Genomic DNA, 25,722 nt, shown 5'->3' on the forward strand with positions numbered 1-25,722 from the left:
CCAAGAAAGCTTCCCGGATAACACGCAACCATATCAACTGATATCATCTCGCTGCGGTCATACTTGGTATTCCACAAACCGCCATGTCCATACTCGACACAACTCAATTGTATATCTTCAAGAAACTCACTTCGGGTTGGCTTCCATGAATTTCTTTCTCTGGCGGCGTGAGCGGAAACACTCGGAACTGTAAAACAATTAGTTAATAACTGCTCAGTGTTTTCTGAATATTTCTCTGGGAGTTTTTTCATTTCCTGTTGCAGAGATTCCGTCCGGTATAATTCACCGTTAGATCTTACAAATTGATCATACTCGCCATCTTCGGAACTTTTAAACAACCACACCGACACAGGATCGTTTTTGCTTATCTGTTTAATAAAATCAAACATATTTTTACCAGAGTTCTCCCCGGAAAACTCCGGGGGCTAATATATCACAACACGATCCCGCGGAAATATCGTAACTGCGTTAGTCCAAGCGTGAGCGTTATGATCAATGATATTGGAGCTCCGTTCCGATTATATTTCGATTTGTATAATACTTCCTTTGTTATCGTTGTTACGGTTATGGGAAATCTTAGTGCTTTTTCTAGCTCGGCAACATCGTTTATTGACGCTCCTGTATCCTTGACTTTTTCAGCCCACGCTGCTATCTTGGAACATCTTAGATCAGTTAGACCGTTTCCGCGCATCGCATTTTTGAAATGTTCCATTACTCGCTCGGCTACACAATTCAGTTTTGAGAATCTCATTGGGGCAAGTTTATTGATTTTTGATGTTTTTATCGGATAGATTCCATAAATGACCGTGGTCACAGGATACGCTCGAGCGGAATATGGTTTATCAATCCCAGTCAACATTCCTGGTTTGGAATCTTTACTTAACAGAACGGTTTTTCCATTAGCAAGGACAGGGTCATTTTTATCACGGATAATCCACGTATCGGAATCTGCTTGCACAATAAATTTTATTCCGAAAAAATATTTCTGATTATCAAAGAGGTAATCGATAATTGTTTTCGCTCGTGCATCATTCATTGTAGCGTCCTTGACAGAGTCAACATTGACAGAGTCGACATTGACTTCGTCCTTGACTCTGTCAAGGCGTATAATTTTGAATGTAGACCATACGTGAGATGCTCCATCATTACGAAATTCTTTTTTGGCACCCCTGATAATATCAAACAGATCAGTCAGGGCTCGTCTCCGCGAGTCAGGAGTTAGCCTGTCAAGATCGAATCTAGAAGCTTTCCAGGGCTTGATTGCAGCTAATATTTCAAACTCCTCCATATTATATTTAAGACAAACATTTATATAAGAAATATTATATATATATAATGAATCAATGCAAGTGGCTTAAACTTTGATCTGTAACTGTTTGTAACAAATCCTGCAGAAAAGAATTCTGCGGGGAACATTCCCAAAGCATCCGAAGGGGGAGTTTAGGATCAATACCGTGTCTGCGATGTGGTGTTGGGGTCAGGGGTAAAACACAGTTATGTGCAAGTTGCGCAGGAAAAAGATACCGTGAACTTAAAAGATATTATAACAAAAAAAAAATAATAATGTTGCGCTAAAATGTGAGCGCGATTATATAACTAAGTTTTCAGACAAATTATAAATTAGACAAATACATTGTATATATAAAATGAATCAAGAATTTGTCCCACATCCCATCATCAATAACTATGAAGCAAATCGTGAGGGAATAGTCAGAAATTGCAAGTTGAAAAAAACCAGTTGGTGTTGTTACCAATGCTGGTTATTTAATGTTTACTGTTGGAAAGAAACATTATGACAATCATCGCTTCGTGTTTGAGGTATTTAACGGAGAGATCAAAGACGGTCTTGTGATCGATCATATCAACAACAACAAACTCGACAATTCTTTATCCAATCTGAGAATTGTAACACAAAGTCAAAATGGTAAGTCTGGTAATACTGGCTGTAGTGATAAAAGAGCCAAGAGAGTTGTATCCATAAATTTAGATACGAATGAAGAAATAATATTTCAATCGATGAACTCAGCTGGCAAATATTTTGATATTTGCATGCCCTCAGTACGAAAAGTCGCAGAAAATATATACAAATCTGCCATCTCAAAAAATATAATAAACAAAGGATTGTTTTCATTATTGTTAGGTAATTCACTAAAATCCTGAAGTTTTTTAAATGTAAATAGCATTATTTAAGTGAGATAACTCCGTTAAGCATATCTCATGGAATTAGTTCCCTCCCCTTGACTTTGTCAAGGTGACTTTGTCAAAAGATGTCATCACCTTTAGCGGGTTATATAAGTAGGACTAAATTCAAGTATTATTTTGCAACAACTGTAGTCAACAGTTAACTGTAATGATATACACTACAAAAGGGTAAACAATTTTCCGTGTAACCTGTATGATCACAACAGGAAAGTAAAACATCTCCAATTACTTCCCCTTGACAAGTCAAGGTGACAAAGTCAAGAATTTTATCAAAGACTATCACACGGGCGGGCGTACAATAAATAATATTTTTTTTCACAGATAAAATCCTTGTTTTATTAAATTCGTTTGGTTTTCTGGTTCATCTGTATTTTTTCTGCGATTATATTTAAGAAAAGAAGTACGAAAAACCGAGTGAGCTATTTTTGGATTTCAAAGTGTCAGTCAGTTTATATACTTTAGCGTCCGAATTATGTACGGGGTTTCGAAAGCCAAAAGGTTGTGCAACTTCTGCGTTATCACCCTGACGCGGTGACATTTTACACCTCGCGGGATTGATTTTGGGGAGGGTGTGCAACTTTGTTGAGCGTAGAGTATAACCCCGTATCTGTCTGTGCTGTCCTTAGTATAAGTTATAGTTAAAAAATACATGTTGTACTGTCCTTAGTATAAGTTATAGTTAAAAAATACTATATGTTGTGCTGTCCCTTACTCGCTTGTAAACTTGCTAAGATGCGGTGGCACCTTAGGTGGCGCTATACAGTTTCGCATTTTGCATAGGGTTAGGATTTTAAAGAAAAAGAATGTCCCCGGCTTTCCTCACTGGTCATACTGGCTATTTAAAAAAGACCGTGTATATCTTAGGTGTAATGCAAAGAACCTTTAATTCCCTTTATTTTGGTGTATGATTGATGGGTGTACTATGGGTTATAGAGTATATAGCTTGGCCTTACTTCAAATGTGCACCTTTCAAAAAAGTGCTAGCTCTACTTGGTCATTTTCACTTCCTGAAATTCAGAGGTAAATTGCATAAAAAAGAGCCGATAACTTTTTTTACATTTTATATATTTGGTAATTCATTCATTGCACTTTCAGAAGCTGGTATTGTCAAGTCTGACAAAATTCATTTTCCCTATTTTAATAGCTGCTATGTATAGTGTACTTTAGACTAATTCAGACTGATTTTTTAACACAAGGGAACAGTCATTTTAGTTAGCAGTGTGCTTAAATCATGTAAAATTTCCAAAAGTACAATATCCAAAAGAAATATCATCCACATTACATTAATGTAGCATAGAGGTATGCAAACATTCTCTCCACTGTGCATGTTTTAAATGTGAACTACTTCACCTTACATACGTCATTCTCTCAAAAGTACATATTATCTGGTGAGCGCAACCTTAGGAGCTTACAGATGTAAATAGTGTAAATATTATATGTTGTGCTGTCCCTTACTCGCTTGTAAAGTTGCTAAGATGCGGTGGCACCTTAGGAGCTTACAGATGTAAATAGTGTAAATACTATGTGTAATAGTGTAAATACTATATGTTGTTGTCTGTCTCTGTAAACTTGTTAAGATGTGGTGGCAACTTAGGAGCTTACAGATGTAAATAGTGTATGTATATATCTGTCCTTATATGAACCCACTAGCATATCATTTGGTAAGCTAGAGGTTCAACATGGGGAATTGTTTCGTCTTTCGCAAACACACCCTCTGGGCATTCTAGACTGTTATTGGACAGGTTAGGGGCTCACATGGGGGTTGTTTTTCCGCTCCTGAGTTTGGTAGGATGTCATAAGACACCCAAGAGACTCAAAGGAGATGTGTCGTCGTTGGTGAACAATTTTTTTTCCTTTTAAATATATAATATTTATATATATATATATGAATTACGAAAATATCAATGATGTGATTGTTGCTATAAAAAATTAGAAGAGCGCGGATTTGATATATCCGATGAACTAAATCCTGAAACAATCATGTCTGATTTTGAATCACTACATGAGGATAAATGCGCAGGGCGTTATATTTTGCCTGCTCAGTACAGATTTATAATGAGTCCAGACGAATTTATATAAATCGCTGGCTACAGTAGAAGAAGCTCAAATAAATGAATTTGTTTCGTTGTCTCGTGCAATTGAAAAAATTAGGTTGGAATTAGCCCAAGAATATAAAACAAGGAAGATGATAAATACTCGTGTAAGAAAGCTAAAGAATTGTATGTCTCTTGACGAAGTCACCTTGACAAAGTCACCTTGACTTCATCAAGGAAGTAATGACTTGGAAATGAAGTCAAGTACTTGGAAATGAAATTGAAAGTAAAAAAAAAGTGAAATATTTTTTTTTACTTCCTTGATACTTGGTTAGATAATATTTTCCTTAGTCGATCGGATTTAATGCAAGAGTGTGCATAATTGAGAATTTGATCTCGGTCACATACAATTGAAATAATATGCTCGCGTCTGAGACTATCTAACTATTGCTGTGTTAGTAAGAAATCATCGTTTCCGTAATCGTCAATAATGAATTTAACGTTAATTTCTTCTTGGGTAAATGCAGCCTTAAGTGCTTGCTCGAGCGCTTGTTTGTCATACACGAAAACATTTATGTGATGATACATATAGATTTATAAATATAAGATCTAAATACGCGTATATACTCTAAAATTTGAGGTATACTGCAATGCACGATCACAATATGATCTTTTTTTAGTCTTTGTAGTTGCGTATCAGTCAGTATAAAATCGTCAGTGCCGTATTCGTCAACAATTATTTTTTCCGGGGTAACTTTTCCGGTTTTGACAGCTTCATCAACAAGTTCTTTGTTATGTATGAAACATTTTACGCGGTGGTACATTATATAATACTCGCTTGATTAATTGTCAGTCAGTAATATATATATATATATATATATATATATATATATATATATATATATATATATATATATATATATATATATATATATATATATATATATATATATATATATACTTTTTACTAAATTCGTATGATTTTTACTAGTATACACCCTATCAAAATTAACAAATCCGACGATTTCTATGATTTTTACTAGTAAACACCCTATCAAAATTGAGAAATTGTGTACAAAATATATATAAATAAAATATTTTTACTGAGCTACAGTCCACCTTGAACGTTTGTGAATTTTAAGATTTCACAAGCAAATTAATATGTAGTGTTTCACCTCGAAAATCAAGAAGGTGGCCAGACTGGTCTGTTAGTTTAAAATTTATTCTGGTCAGCCACGGATTATAACATCGTAGATAGACTGGATTGATCGGCTCTTGCAAGATTAGAAATCCGGGTGGTATATCTTTCGGGGTGAATGAATAAAGAACAAATCCTTGCCGGACTTGATTTGATACTGTCGTGTCCGTGCTGTAACTGCCATTAATGACATCACACACAAGATTGACCGCGACCACTTCAGTTATGTTTACGATGCCCGGAGATACATGTCGTCCGTCTCCGGTTTGACTATTATTGTGTCTGAAGATAGTTGGCTCCGGTAGTGTTTTTCTGTACTGTGCGAGTATGTCATCAAAGAACTCATCGATTAGTTCGTTAACAGATTTTTTAGTTCGTCTGCGTTATATCCAGGAAACTTGAAATTCGGCAGCGTAGCTTCTGTTAGCGAATAAGCAGATAAAAATGGTGGTTTAGAGCGATTTATGGCATCAGTGTGATCAATTATTGCCTGAATTACTCGTCGATTAATATATACCATGTCGGATACAAGCTGATTTAATATTTCTACGCGTTTGATGATTTCGCTGCGTGAACTTATATCAAAAAGATGTTCTTGGAAACTTTGTCGTAATTGCTCTAGTTGTGTTTTATGTTCTTGATTAATGATTTTAAAATATTCAATAATTTGAGATAGGTCAATATACCGGAATCTAGTTTCTCCGCTAGGAATTTGTTTATACTCAAAAAGCCACCGAATAGTGTCCTTATCGTAGAAGCTAAAAATACTACCCAACGTTGCATTTTTTATACTATCCAGATGTTGTTTGTATGATGGTTCAACTTCGTGGTATGACTGCGCATCTGTGACATAATCAGACTTTTTAGGTTCTGGTGGTATTGGTGGTGCCGGTGGTGGAGTTTTAGGCCATCCGAACAGTGTTCTGATCGAACTCTGATATATATCCACGGAGTAGTCAGGAGAGTTTATTTGGATGGCAGAAGACAGCGTTGGCTCATGAACAGTTATTGTTATCTTAGATTCTTTTCCTGTGATATATTTTATTCGACGTTGTAATTCCTCATTGATTTCTTCGATTTGATAAGACCCGGTTGGTAACCCAACGACATTCCAGTCGGGAGTACCATCGGGTTTATTTTTATGTGCAAACACAAACGAATTATTTGCTGGCAATCCACCAAACGATTTTGATCTGATATTGGGCCAACTGTGATATACTCGTAATTGTGCTAACGCGATCTCGTTTACTGGAATCGCAGTTGGAAAATTAATACTGAATTCTGGTTTAGTCGAAATTATTGTTATCATTGAAGTCTTCACCAGATTTGTATTTGCGACTATATCGAGCAGAGCTTGATGAAGTAATTCCGACATTATTATTTATCTTTTGTCGCTTCAAATGACTGGTGTAGTCTTCGTATATCTTTGCCATTAGCGTAAATTCGGAATCTGATATTACTGTATCGTCGAGACTTGATATCAGCGACGATAATTTCGAGTAGGCGCTGGTGGCCGCATTGTTTAACTTTTCATATTCGTGCAATTTTGTTAGCGTGCATGAGGATATTTTTTTTCACGATAATATTAGCAACGCCTGCAATTGTTGTTGATGTTGAAACTGTAACTGTGATTGCGATTGCAGTTGTCACTGGTGTTAGCGCTGACAATAACACGCCCGTAAATGCAACTATCGCGGATACCGAATACACTGTTGTGTCTAGGATGATTACACGCCGCTTGTATTTTTTTACTTTTATTGTGCATACGTTAATGGTATTTTTTTAAACTCTGATTGCCATTCGCGTACTTGATAGTACCTATATTGCTGAGCATCTGTTGACTCTGACGCCATTTATTATTTTACGCAGTAACCAATTGAGGTGTTTCAGCTACATATTCCAAACACCACCAGTAAGATGTTGCGGTTAATTTCTTGTCGGCGGATTCCAGTATAAATGTTTCTTCGGTCCCCTTGTTTAATATGATAGTCACAACCCCGGAAAACTTGTCAGTGGAATGTCGCCAGGGATATGTTGTGAAAATTTCAAATTTTGCAGCACTGAACACAGACAGTCTATACACTCCAGAGACTGTTGCTGTATATTTGATGGTGTTGTTTTGTTTAGACCATGTTGCAAACCCGGATGATACTGTGTATACTATGTTGGTAATATGCCCGGGGGTAACTCCAGGTGGGATTTTAATCAAACTGGTTTTGTTAACGATCTCAGGAATCCCACTTACGATATCTTGCAATGTTTGTTTGATCGTATCAATGTTGGTCTTGATATCAGAAAGTTTTATGTCAACGGTGTGCGGAGTACCAAAGAATTCCTCTCCGGTTTCATAAATTTTTCTAAAGTTTCTGCGAAGATTTGCAAACGCCTTTACGTGAGCATCATACTCGTCCCGCAACGTGGATAATTTACCGTCAACGGTGTCAACATAATTTTTCTTAGCGGCATCTTCCGGGGATGTTGGATCCGCTAACACGGTTATTTTATTTTTGTTCATGTTGAGTTCACCTGTCATTGTGTGGCCGGTATTTTTTAAACGAGTAGCAAATATGGTTCCGACGGTTGTAAATAACGCGTCAACATATTGTTTGTTTGCGGCATCTTCCGGGGATGTTGGATCTCTTAACACAGTTATTTTGTTACCGTTCATGCTGAGTTCACCTGTCATTGTGTCGCCGGTCTTTTTTACACGTTCCCTTGCAGCTTTCTGCGTATCATCTCTTAACGCCGCGATTGATATCAGCGAATCTTTGATTTTTCCGTTGTCAGTGAATACAGGGATGTTACCCGGAGTAGCTCCAATAACCCTACGAATTATTTCATGCCATTTGATATCGCTGGTCTTTAGTTTTCCGTGTCGGTCCTAAAAAATAACAACCTCATCTGGGTCTATCCCCGTCAGGCTTAAAAGATTATCGATTTCATCTTTGGTCGCATATTTTGATAAGTCTATATCGGTGCGCTTCACTTTTCTGTTGAGAAGAGATCTTCCGTAGATATCAACCATTATTTGACAGAAAACTGTTTAAATTGACCAGTGGTTATACTCATGAACGACTTTGTGAGGCGGTTTGATTGATTTTGATATCGCATCTAGGACATTTAATACTTCACGACCACATATCGGAGGATCGGTCAGTGTTGGTGTTGGTAGCGTTGAGTACCAAACTTTCGATGGGATGTCTTTTGTATATTTGAGGAATTGAACTGGCGGTGCTAACCCATACGAATCGAAATAGATAATTCCACGTGGATGTATCGCGTAAGCAACCCATTGAGTTCCTGGACCGTTAGTGTTATCAAGATTAGTAATTCCAGTTTCTGGATTATTCGGTTGTTGTGGTAACTGATCTCTCATAAAAACGCCTCTGAAATTTTTTATATTTAATTGTTTAACAGCATCGAGTAAATCAAAATTTGACATTGGTGAAAACTCTTTGTGTTTTATCAGAACCGTTTTGGGTACCATGAGGGCGGAGTTCCTGGAAGTCTTAGGCCGTGTCCTCTTTTTTTTTGTATCCTTTTCCAGTTGCTTTCTTTAACGCCATTCCAGCAGCGGTTCCAACAGCTCCTAACGCGGCGGCTTTAGCGACAGCTGGGGCAGCAGCAGTTATCAGTGCTGTTATCGCGGCGAGAAGAGGAAATATACCACCGGTTTTAACCATATCTTTGATGGCTTTTGGAGCGAAATCAAGCCGAGTTCCAGTTTTCGCTTGTTTTGCTTTATTGAAGTGTTTTAGTTGGGTTTTAGTCAGCGATAACTTGTTTGGACCACCATTAGCGATTTGATCATTTTTTAGCGTTATCGTTGCCCCACATGCGCTCGCGTTTTTCGATTGTAATTTTTTCATCTGACCAGGAGTCAGAGTGACATTAACGTGACTATATGACATTTATTTAATATGAGATTGATCTAATTGTCTACATGTTTTCCACTGGTGCGTCAACGAATCTCATTCGGCCGCCAGCACCTTCCATTAACATTGTTCTATCAGAAAGTATAACAGCGATTGCTCTGTAATTAGCTATAGCTCCTCTTGTCACATTAGCCCGGAAGTGCATATCAACGACAGACTGTTTAGTTAAATCAAGATGCTCTAGTGAAAAGTAATAGATTGGATAATGAGAGATAAAATCCAATTGTGATATTTGCAAACCAGTATCAATATTTAGATCACGCGACAGATATTACGTCAAACGTTGATATGCACGTGCAACATGATTATTACCAAAATCTAACAGTATGTTTTCAGATGGTTCTTGATGCCCGTTTATTCTTAAAGAAATTTCTGAGACACCGAGTTGGTCAAATATCATATGACTATGTGTTTGTGAGTTTACTCGTGCAGCATCCTGAAGAGCAATAAAAATATGTCGCCGCACGGAAACCCCTTGCTGTGATGCTATATGCCATGTAAATAAACCATTAATATTACTTTGAATACTATCTGTGGTTGTTGTAAACCACGATAACAACAATTTGCCACCTTTATCCATAAAAGAAAGTAATCGCTGTTCTTCAGTAATTGCCGGAGGTATTACCGGCATCCACAGAGATAGTTTTGTTATTAATACTTTACCAGCGTCACCAGCAGGTCGCCATAAAGCATCATTGTCAATATCTTTTCTAACAAGCACAACCGTATGTTTTGCTCCGAAAACTACCTTTTTGAAATCTCTGCAAAATCCAAAGATATGCGACAGCGAAATCGCACAAGAAAATTTTCTACTATCCGTTTTCAACATTTGTTTGCGCGTTGCAAAACCCAGATTAAATTCTGTATTAGCGCTAATAATCATGTCTTCCACGTCGATATCAGCAGGATTAGGTGCAGCACGGTTTTTTGGTCGTCTAATAATAAACTGATTACTGTTAGGACGATCAAAAGTGTCCTTGGCAAACATCATTGATGGACCAGCTGATCTTGTAAAGTCATCAGAATATCTTGCTAGACCAATTATTGTTGTAGCAACATCGACATCATTCTGAATTGATTCAAATATTTTTTCCATCAATCATATAAGTGGCACTACTAAACAAGGCTTGCCAGTAGCTTCTCGTGGGTCGGTGGTTCTTTCCGGGGCTTTCCGGGTTCTTCCTCCACCATTAATACTGGCCGCCATGTATAGCCTATCGTGTGCTGAAAAATGGCGTTAAACCCCACAACAACAACAACAACAACTAAACAAGGCCATAATCCCGTTATTGACAAAACCGATTGTATCCCCCTCGGCGTAGTCTGTGTTATCTAATTTTTTAATTTCACCTTCTACTTCAATAAATGCTTCAGCAGGCAAGAAATATCTACTTGTATCTTGAACCTGTAATTCAATTCGTCCTCGTTGATTTGGGTTTCGTGCGTCATAAGAATAATACTGAAAATCACCACACAGATTCATCTTTGCGTACCGGTTGATCCATATCGAATGCTGTGTCAGATTCCCGTTTAAACATTTTATTGCAAAAGTTATCGTCTAAAACGAAGACCGCCGCCCGCCGCCGAACTTGCATTTATTTCTTGATTAATAAGCGACGCTATTTTTTGATTTGCAGCTTCATTGATTTTTTTGCTAACATCTGCAGGCATGTCTGCGGTGCTTGGTAATTTCACCGGCGAAGGTCGAACCACTTGTGGTCTTCGTATTAATCGTGCTAGTCTGTCCTTGATTGCCAAGAACGCTTTACCGGCAGCTCTACCAACAGCGCCAGTAGCTTTATCTTTTATAACATCAATGGCCATCGATAATTGTTTTACGATCGGTATTGCTTTAGGAGCTATCCTCGCAAATAAACCTTGAACAACATCACCGAATCCATTTCCATAAGTCATCTTGTATACATGATATCGTGAGTTTACAACCCTGACCATGACTGGTCTATTATGAGAATTGTCTACGATCATTTTATTTAATTAGTTATTTATTTAACTAATCGCTGTAGTAGCCACTGACACCGTCCGCGAGTTCATCAATAAGTTCTCGGTATATACTAGCATCCATGATACCACCTTGAAATAATCGCTGACAGATATCAGCTGCTTCATTAATTATTTCTGGTGAATTATTTCCAGCTCGCTTTCCTCCTATGAGAACTTCTAACCGCGATACATCATTGATGATATTGTTAGGACAAGTAAGACCACTTCCCAAACCACTGCCAGTAGCACCAGTGTCAGGTATATCGTAAAACTCTTCTTCTTCATCTGGATGCTCCGTTTGTTGCAATGGCGGTGAAGGTTCCTGCGTTTTTTGTTTCGGTTTTCGCTTTTGTTCTTTTTCTTTTCGTTTTTGTTCTTTTTCTTTTGTTTTTGTTCCTTTTCTTTTTGTTTTTGTTCTTTTTGTTTTTGTTTTTGTTCTTTTTCTTGCTCTCTTTGTTTTTGCTCTTTTTCCTTTAGTGTTTTATCATAACTTTCTGCCCCTTCTAAATAAATCTTATAACCAATATCTTCCTTGTCTATATGATCAACATTTTGATTTATTTTAAACAACCAATCTCTCCATGTACCACTATTTACTTTAACGTATCCGGGTTTCAAAAATCGATCTTTGGAAGAAAAATGTTCGACAGCAAACTCACCAAACTTGGCTGTGTCCTGTCTAGTTTTCATTTTATATTTTTGAATTTCTCGTATACCATCTTTAGCAAATTTCTCCCTAAAATCGATTCCTTTCTTTTCCTTTTTTGATTTTTCACCAACAGCACCTTCAAGTATTGTGGCTGAGCTGCAGCTATATCAGTTGGAAGATCTCGTAAAATCTTTTTTGTTTGTTTGGTTCTTGTAGCAATTTTTTCAGTCTGCTCAGCGGTCTGTTTTAATATTGGAAGAATACCTTTCTCATCCTTGGTATCTCCCAGTAAAGCTCTTTCTGTGATCGCCGCAGCTTTTTCAGTAGCTGTTGTTATGGGTTTAAATAATTGTTCTGCGCCTGTTGCATATTCAACTTGTGCTTCTTGCCGCGCTTGTAAGTTTTGTCTTACAGAATCTCTCACAGGAAGAAATTTTTTTATTGCTTCTAGCCGCTCTCGAGTTAATCTAGCGGAATGTGCTTCTCCAATGTTGGCCATTATTGTTAACTTAAATTTTTAATTTATGACAACAGACACGCAAATAATTTTTTTCGTACCTCGATAAAAACCTTAGTTTTCGAAAAAGGACGCAGGGAGGGCAACGACAACAAAGGGCAGCAACGACGGCAACAATTGCGTTTACTCGCGGTTTTATTTCGGCATTTGGAACCTTAGGATTCGCGGTTTTATAAAGGGCTTATTTCGGCATTTGGAACCTTCTAAAAGTTGTAGGATTTGCCCCTCCCCCCCCCGCTGCTCATTCAGAAGAAAGTTTGGTTGATTTTACCCACACTCTTGTCGCACGTGCGTATCAAAAGCGGAGGTCGTTCATGCGTCAGGATCGAAACGTTGACACATTTATGCATATCTCCAAGCATGACTTTTATACCTTGTATCCGATCTATTAATTTTCCGTGGATCATTTTGACCTGTATATTTTGTGGTCGACTTGCAATTTCATGTACTTGTGACTCAGGTTCCCGCCGGTGGTTAGGGGTGCATTGCTGTGATTTTCTCGGATAAGATACTGTTCTTGGAGGGCGTACGTGTCCCAATGATGGTCATTCACGCACCAGTGTCAAAACCTGTAATTGTAGATCTTGTAATGATTAAATATCACGAAGTTAAGTTTGGTCATAGACGAAAGAAGCTTGCAAAAAAAAAAGGTGCGCGATACAACAAAAACTATTGCAGGTAAAACTTTCTCTGGAAAAGTTAAACTGAATTTTCCCCGTCAGTTTGACTGTAATATTTGATCAACTGAATGCAGCCAAACTAAAGAAAAATACATTGACATCAAGGTTACCCAAGAAGCACAAACGCAAAAGACTAGTGAAATATTTTCATTCCTCGCATTTATTCCAGCGTTGTCAGCGGCCGAGACTCCAGCTTTTGCAAAAGCAGCCGGGTAAGGGATAGTTGTAACCGCATCTTGGATTGCTTGTGAAAAAGGTATTTGAGGCTGCATATCGTCTCGTAAACGAACTGTAAAGAAACGAAAAGAATGTCAGAGACTCTGGTGTGTCGGTTTCATTTATCAAAGACTTTGTTGAAAATGACCATGCTACAAAAGCTATACAAAAATGAAACGATCACTGAGATACCTTTTCCACCACGCGTAGTAAAATCATGGGGATTATTTGGAGGAATATTAACCAAGGAAGGAAAAGAAATCACACTATTAATATATCAATGATCACATTGTTTCCAGTCATGTCTGGGGTAGGTTTGATAACCGTAAAGTTCACATCTTAAAAGTGTGCGAGTCCGGATCGTACTTGTTTATCTTAACGGGATCTTAAGGCGGGTGGGGTGCAATGACAATGGGATTTATGGACCAACGTGGTAGACTTTTAGTAATACATCCGAACAAAGACGACAATGCTACATACTCTTTGCATATGAAATATCAATAATTTTGGTAGAGGAGATTCAATTCAATTCAAATGACTCGACGTCTTTCCCAAGGGGTACTTAACCGTCTTTGTCATTTGTGTTATAGATTTATCATTACATAATGGATTCTTATCGCGATGATGAGTTTGCCAGCGTAGCATCGTCTGACCAGTGATGCTAACATATGACGGTGATTTTGTTCCACTTGTCGACGACCTTCTAAGTCAGAGTGAAGTTAACCAATCGTAAGCCGTATAGTAATATGCACTTATGTGCTCACCAGTGTAGTCATTAGATGAGCTTAGCACGTTTTCACGTATAACTCTAGAGTGCAGACATTGATCGTTGTCATTATGAGATGCAGGCGTTGACTTGAGCCCACATCAAGAAACGAGTTTTGTCGGCACATTCTTTTGTCGGAAACAGCTTTGATATGAGGTTGTAATAATGCATGGAGAGACCTCAATAGCCGCCTTTCACAATGCTATCATTTAGAGTTGCTTACATAAAACCGATGGCCCGGCTTGCAGATAATGATGCTATACTATCCCTTTAGAGAACAATTATGGCGTAGTGTGGCAGGTGACGATAGTTTATATACATATTTTACACAAAAATGAGAGCAGATGGTGGAAGATGATGCTTATGTAATGAGTTTAGATAACAAAGACTGACAAGCTCATATTAGTTACCTCCCCTACATGCATTTATTATAAGGTAACAAGAGTGAGTTAACTCCCTTGCTTGCTTTAATTTAAACCTCTTAATGCTAATTTAAAGGTGTCAAAAGAATTACCTCTTTTGCTTGCATATCAGTCGTACAAGAGTTAATTCCCTGCCTTGCATTTACTTTTAGCAACGCAAAAATGAATGCATATTTTGCTAACCACAAACTTCGTAACATAGTATGGTGCCTTTACACACACACATAGGTGACAGTAGGTTCTACCAAAAAGTAGACCACGATCCAACACTGGAATATGCAGAAACCATCACTAATATTACTGATGTGGCGTACTAAATCGGGCACATAGACCAGCAAACGACAAACTACTTAAGCTCAGAAAACCCAAGGGCAGGTAGATTTTATCTTCTACCTACCTAAAATCCACAAACAAGGAAACCCGGGCAGACCTATAATCTCCGGTAACGGGCATCCCACATAAAGGAAAACAAAACATTTTGGATCATTTCATGAGACCATATTTTCAATAATTACCATAATATCTTCAGGACACGACATATTACCTCATAAAATGTAAGGCAAGCGAACCATTACTGCCAGATACATTGCTTGTTTCCTTAGACGTCACATCTTTGTATACTAACATACCACACAACGAAGGGATGGAGGCGTGTAGAGAAGCATGGAAAACTAGAACTGTAGACAATCCACCTTCACCCTTCCTAGTCCAACTTCTGAAGCTTGTCCTAAAACTCAATAACTTTGAATTTAATGAAGAAAACTAACTCCAAATTAATGTAATCGCAATGGGTACAAAAATGGCGGCCCCTTCATATGCTTATAGTTTTATGGGAAAACTGGAGGATCAACTTTTAGCATCGGTTGAACTTACACCATACCAGTGGGTACGCTTTATCGATGATATAGAAATGAAGTAGCAACATGGAAGAGAAAGTCTGGACGATTTCATATCAAAGGCAAACAACTTCCATCCCTTAATAAAATTCATGGCAGAAGTCTCCAACTCAAACCACGTCTTCCTAGACACAAGACCAGACTGGTAGAAAACCAACTTCATACAGACATCTACTCGAAACTAACTGACAAACACCAGTATCTCCTCCCAAGCAGCTGTCTCCCAAAACACTGCATTAGGAACATCGCATTTAGCCAGGCACTGAGGATACGCATAATTCGCCCCGACGATGAAACATTCCTAACAAAGTCTGAAGAGCTATCGAAACATTTAATTTACCGAGGCTACGACAAAGACCTGATTACGGAGGCATCCCAAAGGGCTAAACAATCAAACCGCGATGACCTATTAAATATGCAAAGAAGGAAATGGCTGATAGGATACCATTCATCCTGACCTACCATCCAGACAGCCCCAAAGTAGGTAAGATCATCAGGAAACACAGGCCCATTGTGGAATCGTCGTACACACTGAAGTTAATCCTCCCTAACAAACCTGTAGTCGCCTACCGGAGACCAAAAAACCTCAAGGACATCCTAATCATGGCGAAGTTAATGGCAATCACTAATCAAGACCACCCTAGTCAATCTGGCCCCTGTGGCGACAAAAGGTGCAAAACCAAATGACATATGATGGAGACCAGGACATTTTCTAGCATAGTGATTAGAGAAAAACGAAACATACATGGTCCAAGCAAAACGTGCAAAACAGAGACTGTCATTTATAACATCATATGTAAGATATGTAGCCTTCAGTATGTCGGAGAAACTGAAAAGCTAAACAAAAGGATCAGCCTTCACAGATTTGATTGAATGACACAGAAGCTATACAGAAGCCCGGTTGCAGAACACTTCTCCCCTGACCTCACTTTCAGTGATATAGCACTTATTACAATTGCTCACAACCCCAACTGGCGTTCCCAAACCAGTAAAGAAAAGGAATCTTACTGGATACACCGCCTTAGAGCATTGAAACTAAGCCGTTTAAACCAAGAAGACTAGAAAAAGTCAATCGTGCACAGACAAAATAATATTTTGGACCCATCACATTTTCTTTGAAATAATTCTCTAAATTTGGTTAATAGCCTATGACTCCTATACCAGTGAAATATCCGGGATATAATTTGCACTTACATAAATTTACATAAAATAATGTCGTTATGGCTCATCAATTTCTAGGTCAATACATATTTTCCAGTATCAGAAACAAGCTGAAAAAAACCCTAGTTGAAACATAATAAAGTTAAAAGGTTTAATTCCTGTAGAGACAGCCGTGTACAGTTTCGCAAACATAACCGTCTTCTGATTTATTTGTTTGTGCTGTATATGTTTTGTATTTGTCTTTGAAAAAGACCCTTAAAGAACCAAAAGCGCTAAGGTTAGTTAAGTACTAGTTTCGCATTGTTCGTTGGCAGTTTATTGAATTTATCTTACTCCATCCCTGACACACGTCATCCCTTGCTGGATCCAGTGCACTTGAAAGGATTGTTATTCGCCACATTTTTGTTGTATTATATATATTATATTGCAGGAAAAGAAGGTTACGGGTAAACAGTTGACATATGATAGGGTGCAGTACTATAGCGGTCAAAATGTTTTTAGCTTAGTGTAGAAAGCAAAGAACAATCTTGGCACCAGCCGTCATTCTATCTTGGTTTGTTTAAGCGGGATCAGTAATAAATCTTTGCCAAATTCGCGGTTGCTGACATTCGTTATCTTTTTTTAAAAACATTTCCCGTTATATTTGAATCATGTAACTATTATCCGTTTATTTTATTCAAGTTTGTTGTATAATATTCAATTAGGGATAATATTTTTTAAATTATAAAATAACCTCCTGGAGATTACACTCAGTATTTAAGAAAATGACAAAAACGAACTTTCTGAAATAAAATAAATACGAATTCTTGCAAATCAGTCAGATCTTGGAATCAATAAATTACCTGAAGACAGATTTGTTAATTGCAATGTCATGAATTCAAAACGTTTAAATTAAGATTAACGCAGTTCTTAAAATGTCAATAGCTAGCTTTCACACATTTCATTTTTAAAATTAAATATTTCTGAATATATAGCACATGTTAGACAATACCTTTTTTCTATAATATAAACTCCTTGTCATCCATGAAAACGACAACAAAGGCCAACTTACAATTGTATTTTTAAATTATTAGTTCAGCACAAATTGCTACAATCAACACACAAGTTAACAACATGCAGATGGAGAGATGACATACAAGGTGAGCAAATGAATTTGATCCCTTCCTATATTATACATTTGAGCACCCATGGAGAAAGATGATTTGCATGGGATTTGTTGCTTTTCTCCTCCATGTTAATGTTGCATGTGTAACTAAATGATTTAACAAGCAAATGGAATGATGATCAACTCATAACCAGATCAACAAGAATCTTGCTAGACTGCCTAATCTGCCAGCTAATTGTAGTCAGATTTTACCAGTTACTTCCCTTGTTCGAGTGCCATAATAATTTTGTAATTGTCTCCCCTAATAGCGAGAGATTGCTTTATGTTAGAATATGAGTTCTGTTGAAATTTCAGCACTCGTTAAATAGAAAAGAACAAGAGGAACTCTTGACCTTGTAGATTTTGTTTGTTCAATAATTCTTTTTTAAGATATTGTTTTGAAAAGAGTTTCATTGGGATCCTTGCTAATTATTTAATGATTTGAGTAATAGATAATGCCTCTGTCTGCCTAAAAATTAATTACAACATTGTATAATAGTAACACAACATCAGAAGAGAACAGTTTGACAACATATGAGTTAGCCAATCAACTACACGAAAAGGTAAAACTTGCAGCAATTTCTCTCAACTACAATTTAACTAAAATGGGATATGAACAAATCAATGTCCTGTGCTAAATATCGTAATCTTGCGCATTTAATGAACTTTTGATTGCTGCATTCTCAAATTTCGTATCATGTTATAGAACTTTATCCAGGGCTGACAAGAGAGCTGGGGGCAAGCAAGGATATGGACCCATATGGGGGCCATAGCAGAACAACACTTTTCAATTTTATAAAAGAAAACGTTTGTTTGAATAAGTACTAGAAGAGACCCGTGTGTTTCTTACCCCAGGGCCGGTGATCGCTCTCTACGCCCCTGCCTTTATCTTTTCATAAAATGTTTCCCAAAAATTGCTCAACTTTACATGCGTTACATGCGCTAAGAACTATAGTCGATACCATGTCATGCCATTTCATCTACTATTTTAATCCGGATTTTAGCATGAAAAACTGGACATGTTCAACGACAATGATCTGACTGGGAACATGTTTTGCTTTAATCAGTGACTGACGTTTCTGGTGACCTGGCTACTTCACGTAACATCATTGTTCCAACCAAACCATAACTACTATAATATATATTTGTTTAGATGTCAAATCCAACTGTAAACTGTACAGGCACAGGTACACCATAAAGAGCGCGCGGTGCTCTCGTAATAACGACAAAAGAGAGTTCATAGCCTCTTTTTACTATACTGCTATTATATATACTGAAATTTAATCTTGCTGAGGTAAAACAAAAATCAAGAGATGGAACTGCCCTGCTGTATCAATGCCTACTTAGTGTTATAGCATTTGCACGTTAAAACGCTCATTAGTCAACTTCGAGCCAAGGATGAAAACATTCATGGATTATTTCTACAACGATGAAGTGGAGTTCACCAACAAGCTAGATTCCCCGTTGATTATGATGTACCAGCGTTGACTCACCCAAGAAGCTCTGTTATTTAACAAGGATGCACTTGTCCGTGTAACAGTTTCTTTAGAGAAGACAAGAACAGTTGTTTCATACATTATTTAATGTTACGCCCTCAGAAGGCACAATCGCTGGACACTTAAATATTCACCAGGCATAGATTCTCTATAATTGTGTGACAGTTATATCACCTGAAGAAGGCAAGACAGTGGAGCAATTATACTCCGCGATAATATTATTAATAAAAGAAGAATGACAGATCCTCAATGTTTCCGACGTGAAAAAAATAATCGAAGATAAACAACAGCTGCCAAATGAAATCACACCCAAAATAACCGCACTATTCATATTACAAGCACAACCGGGTCAACCATTGTTGGCCTGGGTGTGGCGGAATCACGAATGCATTAACAATTATCGGCACCGCTCCGGTGGCCTAGTGGTTAGAGCCGTCCAAAGACTTACAAAAATGGTACTAACAGCTGCCTCGCTTGGCGCTCAGCATTACGAGGTTAGTGTTAGGACTGGTCGGCCTGGTGTCATGATAATGTGACTTGGTGGAACATCATGCTTCACGTCTGCGACATAATGCCCCAGTGATATATATCAGTAAAATCTGCCACACTGCAGACATTTTTAGCTAATTAAATGAAAAATTGTTAAAGCTACGTTAAAAAAATCCAAATCCAAACTATTATCGGCACCATAGTCGGAATTGTTGTTGGAACCATTTCATCATCACAATAGTAACCTTTGTGGGTGATGATCAAGGTAAAAGTAATAAAGTTATAGAGAATGGAAGGAGTTGGCCTGTCTTGGCTACCGAAATCCAGTACCCATCCTCCATAATGATACTGCTATTATTATTGTTGTTGCTGTTCTTGTTACTTGAACACTTTGTATCGCACTTGCTTCCTGTTAAACATGCATTTTCTCTATTGGCGGAAATTACAAAATGAAATAGGCGATACATTTGATTTGTCTCCCACGTGATCTTTGAATAATGATAGATTGCGTGGTAGCAAGTAAACTTCACGAGAGGTACTATATCATAATCAAAGAAAGATTTGACATTTTTTTGCGGAAAAAGAAAAGAAAAAAATCCCCACGTCCAATAAAGAAGTGTTCAAATCATCATATTATAATGATAACACGTTTCAATCCCCTGCGCTTGTCAGTGGCTAATACATGTACTATGTTTTACAGTATATGCCTGTTTGGATGTAATTAATTGACAGCAAAGGCGGATTGCGAACAATTTTACAGCTCGCGCCGAGCGCGAATAGAGTTGTTATGATAACGAGTACGTCAGTGTAAGGATTTCGGCTAAGCACAATTAAACTAGTGCACGTTACTGAGGGAGATAAACGACGTACATTGAAATATCATCACCAGAAAGCACGCGGATTGATACCTTGTGACCTCTTGATATCCTTCTGCCCCCAGTTTGTACTGAATAATTTAGTAAAAGTTCTCTCCAGCAGTTTTGTTTTCCACACGTTACTTGTTATATAGCAAAGACTGTGCTGCTATCCTAAATACACTTACTAAAGATTAAATTAAGAAAATACAAATAATGCAAAACAGTATGTATTGAATAAGTTAGTGAAATTTCTCAAACAGTATTCCCCAATTAAACCTATGTTAAGTTGTAAAATGGCTGCTACCATAAAAAACGTACTAAAACTTAATAAAAAAATATAAAATATATCAAAACAGCAATAACAATTCCAAAGTGTACACCAGTTCTCAAGATATCTTTTGCAGTAAAAACTCTGGGTAATTCCCCATACCTCAGTGTATTACAGATTTATGGTCATAAACTAAGTAACAGAAAGAAGTAAAGTCAACACGTTTTGCAAAACTTAACAAATAATTTAATTCTCTAAGTTAAAATATAAAAATTTAAGAGGAACGTATTATGAATTAAGTCCAAAATAATCCCCAAAGGTTATATCACAAGTCCGAAAGAATAAAGTTCCAAACGAATTCCAGGTCCTCGAATGTGGTGATGTACAAATATGCTTGAATTTTGCTTAAGTGCCAACAGTCTTGAGCGTACTGAAGTGTCAATAGCTTTTAATGTCTTAAAGCAGAAGAAAAAAAAAAACAGTCTTGATAAATCACAATGACAATGTTCATAACGTATTTGAATTAATTCACAATAATCCCCACCGCTCCGGTGGCCTAGTGGTTAGAGCATCCGCCCCGGATGCGGGAGGTCGTGGGTTCGATCTCCGGCCGAGTCATACCAGAGACCTACAAAAATGGTACCAAGAGTTGCCTCGCTTGGCTTTCAGCATTAGGAGGTTAGTGTTAGGACTGGTCGGCCTGGTGTCAGGATAATGTGACTGGGTGCGACATGATGGTACATGTCGCCGACATGATGCCCCAGTGCTAGACATAAAACTGCCACATTGCAAACATCGTAGCGATATGACTGAAAAATTGTTAAAGCTACGTTAAAATATCAAAATCACATGACATCACAATAATCCCCAGAATTGACTACGTCCAGAGAGTCTTGTATGCACTTCGCAATTCCAATAATTTGAATATTTAGTTTCTTAGGATATGATAATTATTCTTATTGAAATTAAAGCTTGTAAACACCTATTTATAGATCATATGCAATCTACAAACAATAGCTAAAAGTTACACATAATACAGATACAGTCATATACAGAAAGTGTTCACACAATTTAGACATAAATAACAAGCGGTTTGGGATATGGAACCCAAATGGTTCAGTTAAATATAGCAAGTGTTTTTGGTCTAAGTGTATACTTAGATAACATTCCGTGAAATGAAGTATTTGTTTTTCGTGAAACCGTGATAGAGTTGGGCATTGGAAAAAAAGGCCAAATATCAGTATTGTACATTCTAATTAAAAAAGAATTTCCCGGGTTTTCCTCTTGGGTTATCCTGGTTATGTAGAACGTTTTATCCTAGGTTTAAAAAAAACCCCAACTTTTAATTCCATTTGTTTATTTTGGTGTGTTTGATAAATGAGTTTCGGGTTAGAGAGTACACAATTTGGCCATACTTGACATGTTTGTCTCTCAAAAGACTAGTAGCTTGGTCATTTTTGCTTTCTAGACTTCATATTTAAATTAGGAAGATAAAAAACTATACGATACTGTATCAAAGTTTTAAATAATTATCTTATATTTCATTATTTTGCACATTCGGAAGTTAGCCTAGTCTACATTGGGCAAAACGTAATTTTCCGTATTTTGATAGCGTCTAAATTTAGTGTACTAAAGAGCACCCCCCCCCACCATACGCTACATACAGAATATTCAGATTACATGAAAGTAACATAAATGCATGCCATCATTCTCACCATTGTGCTTGTTGCAATAACACACTTTATGTTATACCCGTCCATCTTTCAGAAAAAATGAAAAATATATGTACAATGGAACTACATGAAGTAGGTCTACCCAGTACGTCCGTTAAATATCCACATATTTCAAGTTTTCTTTCTTCGTCATGGTTTATGGTTGGTTAAGCCCTTTTGAATTTCTTTTGTTCATACCGAATGAATCGAAGAAAATATATAATAATTTAGCTCCGCCCACTAGCGCTACTTTCTTTCTCTCGCGTTTTCAACTTTGCAATCTCTCTATCTCTCGTAAACACGCATGATGTTTTCTATCTATCTATCTATCTCTGTCTCTCTCTGTCTCTGTCTCTGTCTCTCTCTCTCTCTCTCTCTCTCTATATATATATATATACATGTACATATATATATATATATATATATATATATATATATATATATATATATATATATATATATATATATATATATATATATATATATATATATATATATATATATATATATATATATATATATATATATATATATAGACACACGCACACACACTCATTTCCATGGATACAGTCGATGAAAATTAAATTGTATCTGGTGACTTCATTTGGCTTTTATCGAGGGTGTCGTGCTTCACATTCGTTTTTCAAGCAAAAAGAAAAGACTTTTCATTGGGTATCTTGAAAAGTAGCACGTGTTAGTGTCAAATAGATTAATTATCAGCTTCTATCATATATTTCATAAGATAGCTAATGACATCACTGGGAGAAAAATAATATCAGCACCATAGCGATAACACTTTTGTCACTGTGGGAACAAACTGTTTCCATTTAGGAAGCATATCTGTATTTTATTATGCTCTTTAGACCAGCATATCCATATATTGGCCTATTGTATTGTTTCTTTTTTACCTTCTCTATCTCTCTCAATCAGAATGAATATATCATAAAGTGTGTAAAGACTCTATACCTTCTAATACACATGTGTGATGAATGAAAAGGCGCAAACACAAAAGAATAAAAAGTAATCCCGAAAGAACAAAATCAGGTTTCAGGAATTACATTTTTATCATTAGTTTTCCACGTGACTTAACTTTCGTGACATGTTGCTATTCGATATTCCGTGTTACCCATTCATTCATTATTGTATACATGTTACACACAATGACAGTATGACAAATTTGTGAGAAAAAAACTTATGTACACCAATCAGCGCAAGCAGTGTGTTCACGATAATAAAAGTCTCCTTATTTTCTCATGAAAACATTCAGTAATTTTACATGACACATAATCTGAAGCATTATATGTTCAATCTAAATTTGTAAAATGCTGTCATTAATTTCATTGACAAAGAAAGGTGAAATAAATCCTTGCAAATTTAAAGTTTTTCCCTTTAAGAATGTATAACATAAACAAAATCTTCGCCTTTTTTGATAAGATGTAGCAACATATTTCATTTGTAAAGTGGAAACATTTTGTATTCTCACTTGTGGCTTTACCACTACAGCCAATACAATGTTTCCACTTCGATCATGAACTATTTCCATATCTATCTACCTACCTACCTACCTACCTACCTATCTATCTACCTATCTATGTGTCTATCTATCTATCTATCTATCTATCTATCTATCTATCTATCTATCTGTCTGTCTGTCTGTCTGTCTGTCTATCTATCTACCTACCTACCTACCTATCTATCTATCTACCTACCTACCTACCTACCTATCTATCTATCTATCTACCTACCTATCTATCTGTCTATCTATCTATTTATCTATATATCTATCTATCTATCTACCTATCTATCTGTCTATCTATCTATCTATCTATCTATCTATCTATCTATCTGTCTGTCTGTCTGTCTGTCTATCTACCTACCTATCTATCTATCTATCTACCTACCTACCTACCTACCTACCTATCTATCTATCTATCTATCTATCTATCATCAAAGAACGTAGATATCCTCTATAGATCAGTTCTAACTGATTTAATTTTGAGTTTTTTTATTACTCTGTTCGTTCATTAGATCGATAAACAATGGAGTTACTGTATCTCGATCTTAAGAAAACAATATCCTGTTAAGGAGACATATTTGTCACTTCAAGTAAACTTTAGACCATATTACAGAAGCTAATGAAATAAAATATATGTTTAATAGTTAATGTTGTATACTAACTTAATCAAGTAGGCTTACTCTCAAATTTCAGCAAATTGTAATAGGGATAAAAAAAATAATTAATAATATACAATTTTTCTTGCAGTGTGTTGATTTATGTACATGTCTACCACTGATTTCACTTTGGATACTTGGACTTCATGGTTCAACGGAGGCTGCTCATACAATGATTTCATGACCAAAGGTTACTTTGTGCCACCGTGACAAGCAGGTGGTTGTCGTATTTTGATTGATTGTATGCAAATTATGGACATTAATAGCTAGATTATATGTATTCATGCACTCATAGACCGGCATTGGATGGCTTATTTAACACACTTTTCAGCTGATTTTTTTCTCCTTATTTTATCTTTATTAGATTTAAAAGATTATTAAAAGGGTTTGCCAGTTTATTTTGTTTACGTTCAATAAAGCTAGAACAGAAGAAAACCAAACTCTGTGTGAACTTAAGAAAACTATGATCCACAATTATGAACAGAGGTTTTTTGCGCATACTTCAGTGAGGTAAATAAATAAATAAACTGTTAATCCTTATGTAATAGTTTATGTTACTGGATAATGGATCTGTTCAAACGTTTTTATTCGTGAGGTTATAATGTTTTCCACCGTACGTCTTGCACTGAGTTTTTAAAATGACAGGCAAAATACGAGACATATCACATAACGACAGTGGTTGACGTTAAACTATTTGTAAGGAAAATAAATTGAAATCAGTACATTCAAAGTTCTATAACATGAGAAAAAATCTTATAATTAAAAAAACAGAACAGTTTTTAAATTGAATGATATTCTTCTGTGTTCGAAGAGTACTAAAGGGGAGTAAATGCTACAAAAGGGGAGTAAATGCTGCTGTAAAAAGTTACAAAAATAAATTATATGTGCATAAAAAACGACACTCCCGA

General features: G+C 36.6%; 1 protein-coding gene across 1 annotated transcript in view; it reads left to right on the forward strand.

Moving 5' to 3' along the window:
• LOC149799370 (AMMECR1-like protein) overlaps positions 1-25,354 on the forward strand; it is an 89,004-nt gene extending 63,650 nt beyond the window's left edge. The window contains exon 7 of the mRNA XM_089958704.1: positions 24,906-25,354. Coding sequence (XP_089814830.1) covers positions 24,906-24,998 — 93 coding nt within the window. The 3' untranslated portion in view covers positions 24,999-25,354. The remainder of the gene's footprint in view (positions 1-24,905) is intronic.
• Positions 25,355-25,722: the final 368 nt, after the last annotated feature.

Source organism: Sinohyriopsis cumingii, chromosome 5 (assembly GCF_028554795.1).
Source record: "Sinohyriopsis cumingii isolate HCF-2022 chromosome 5, ASM2855479v2, whole genome shotgun sequence".
Taxonomy (NCBI): domain Eukaryota; kingdom Metazoa; phylum Mollusca; class Bivalvia; order Unionida; family Unionidae; genus Sinohyriopsis; species Sinohyriopsis cumingii.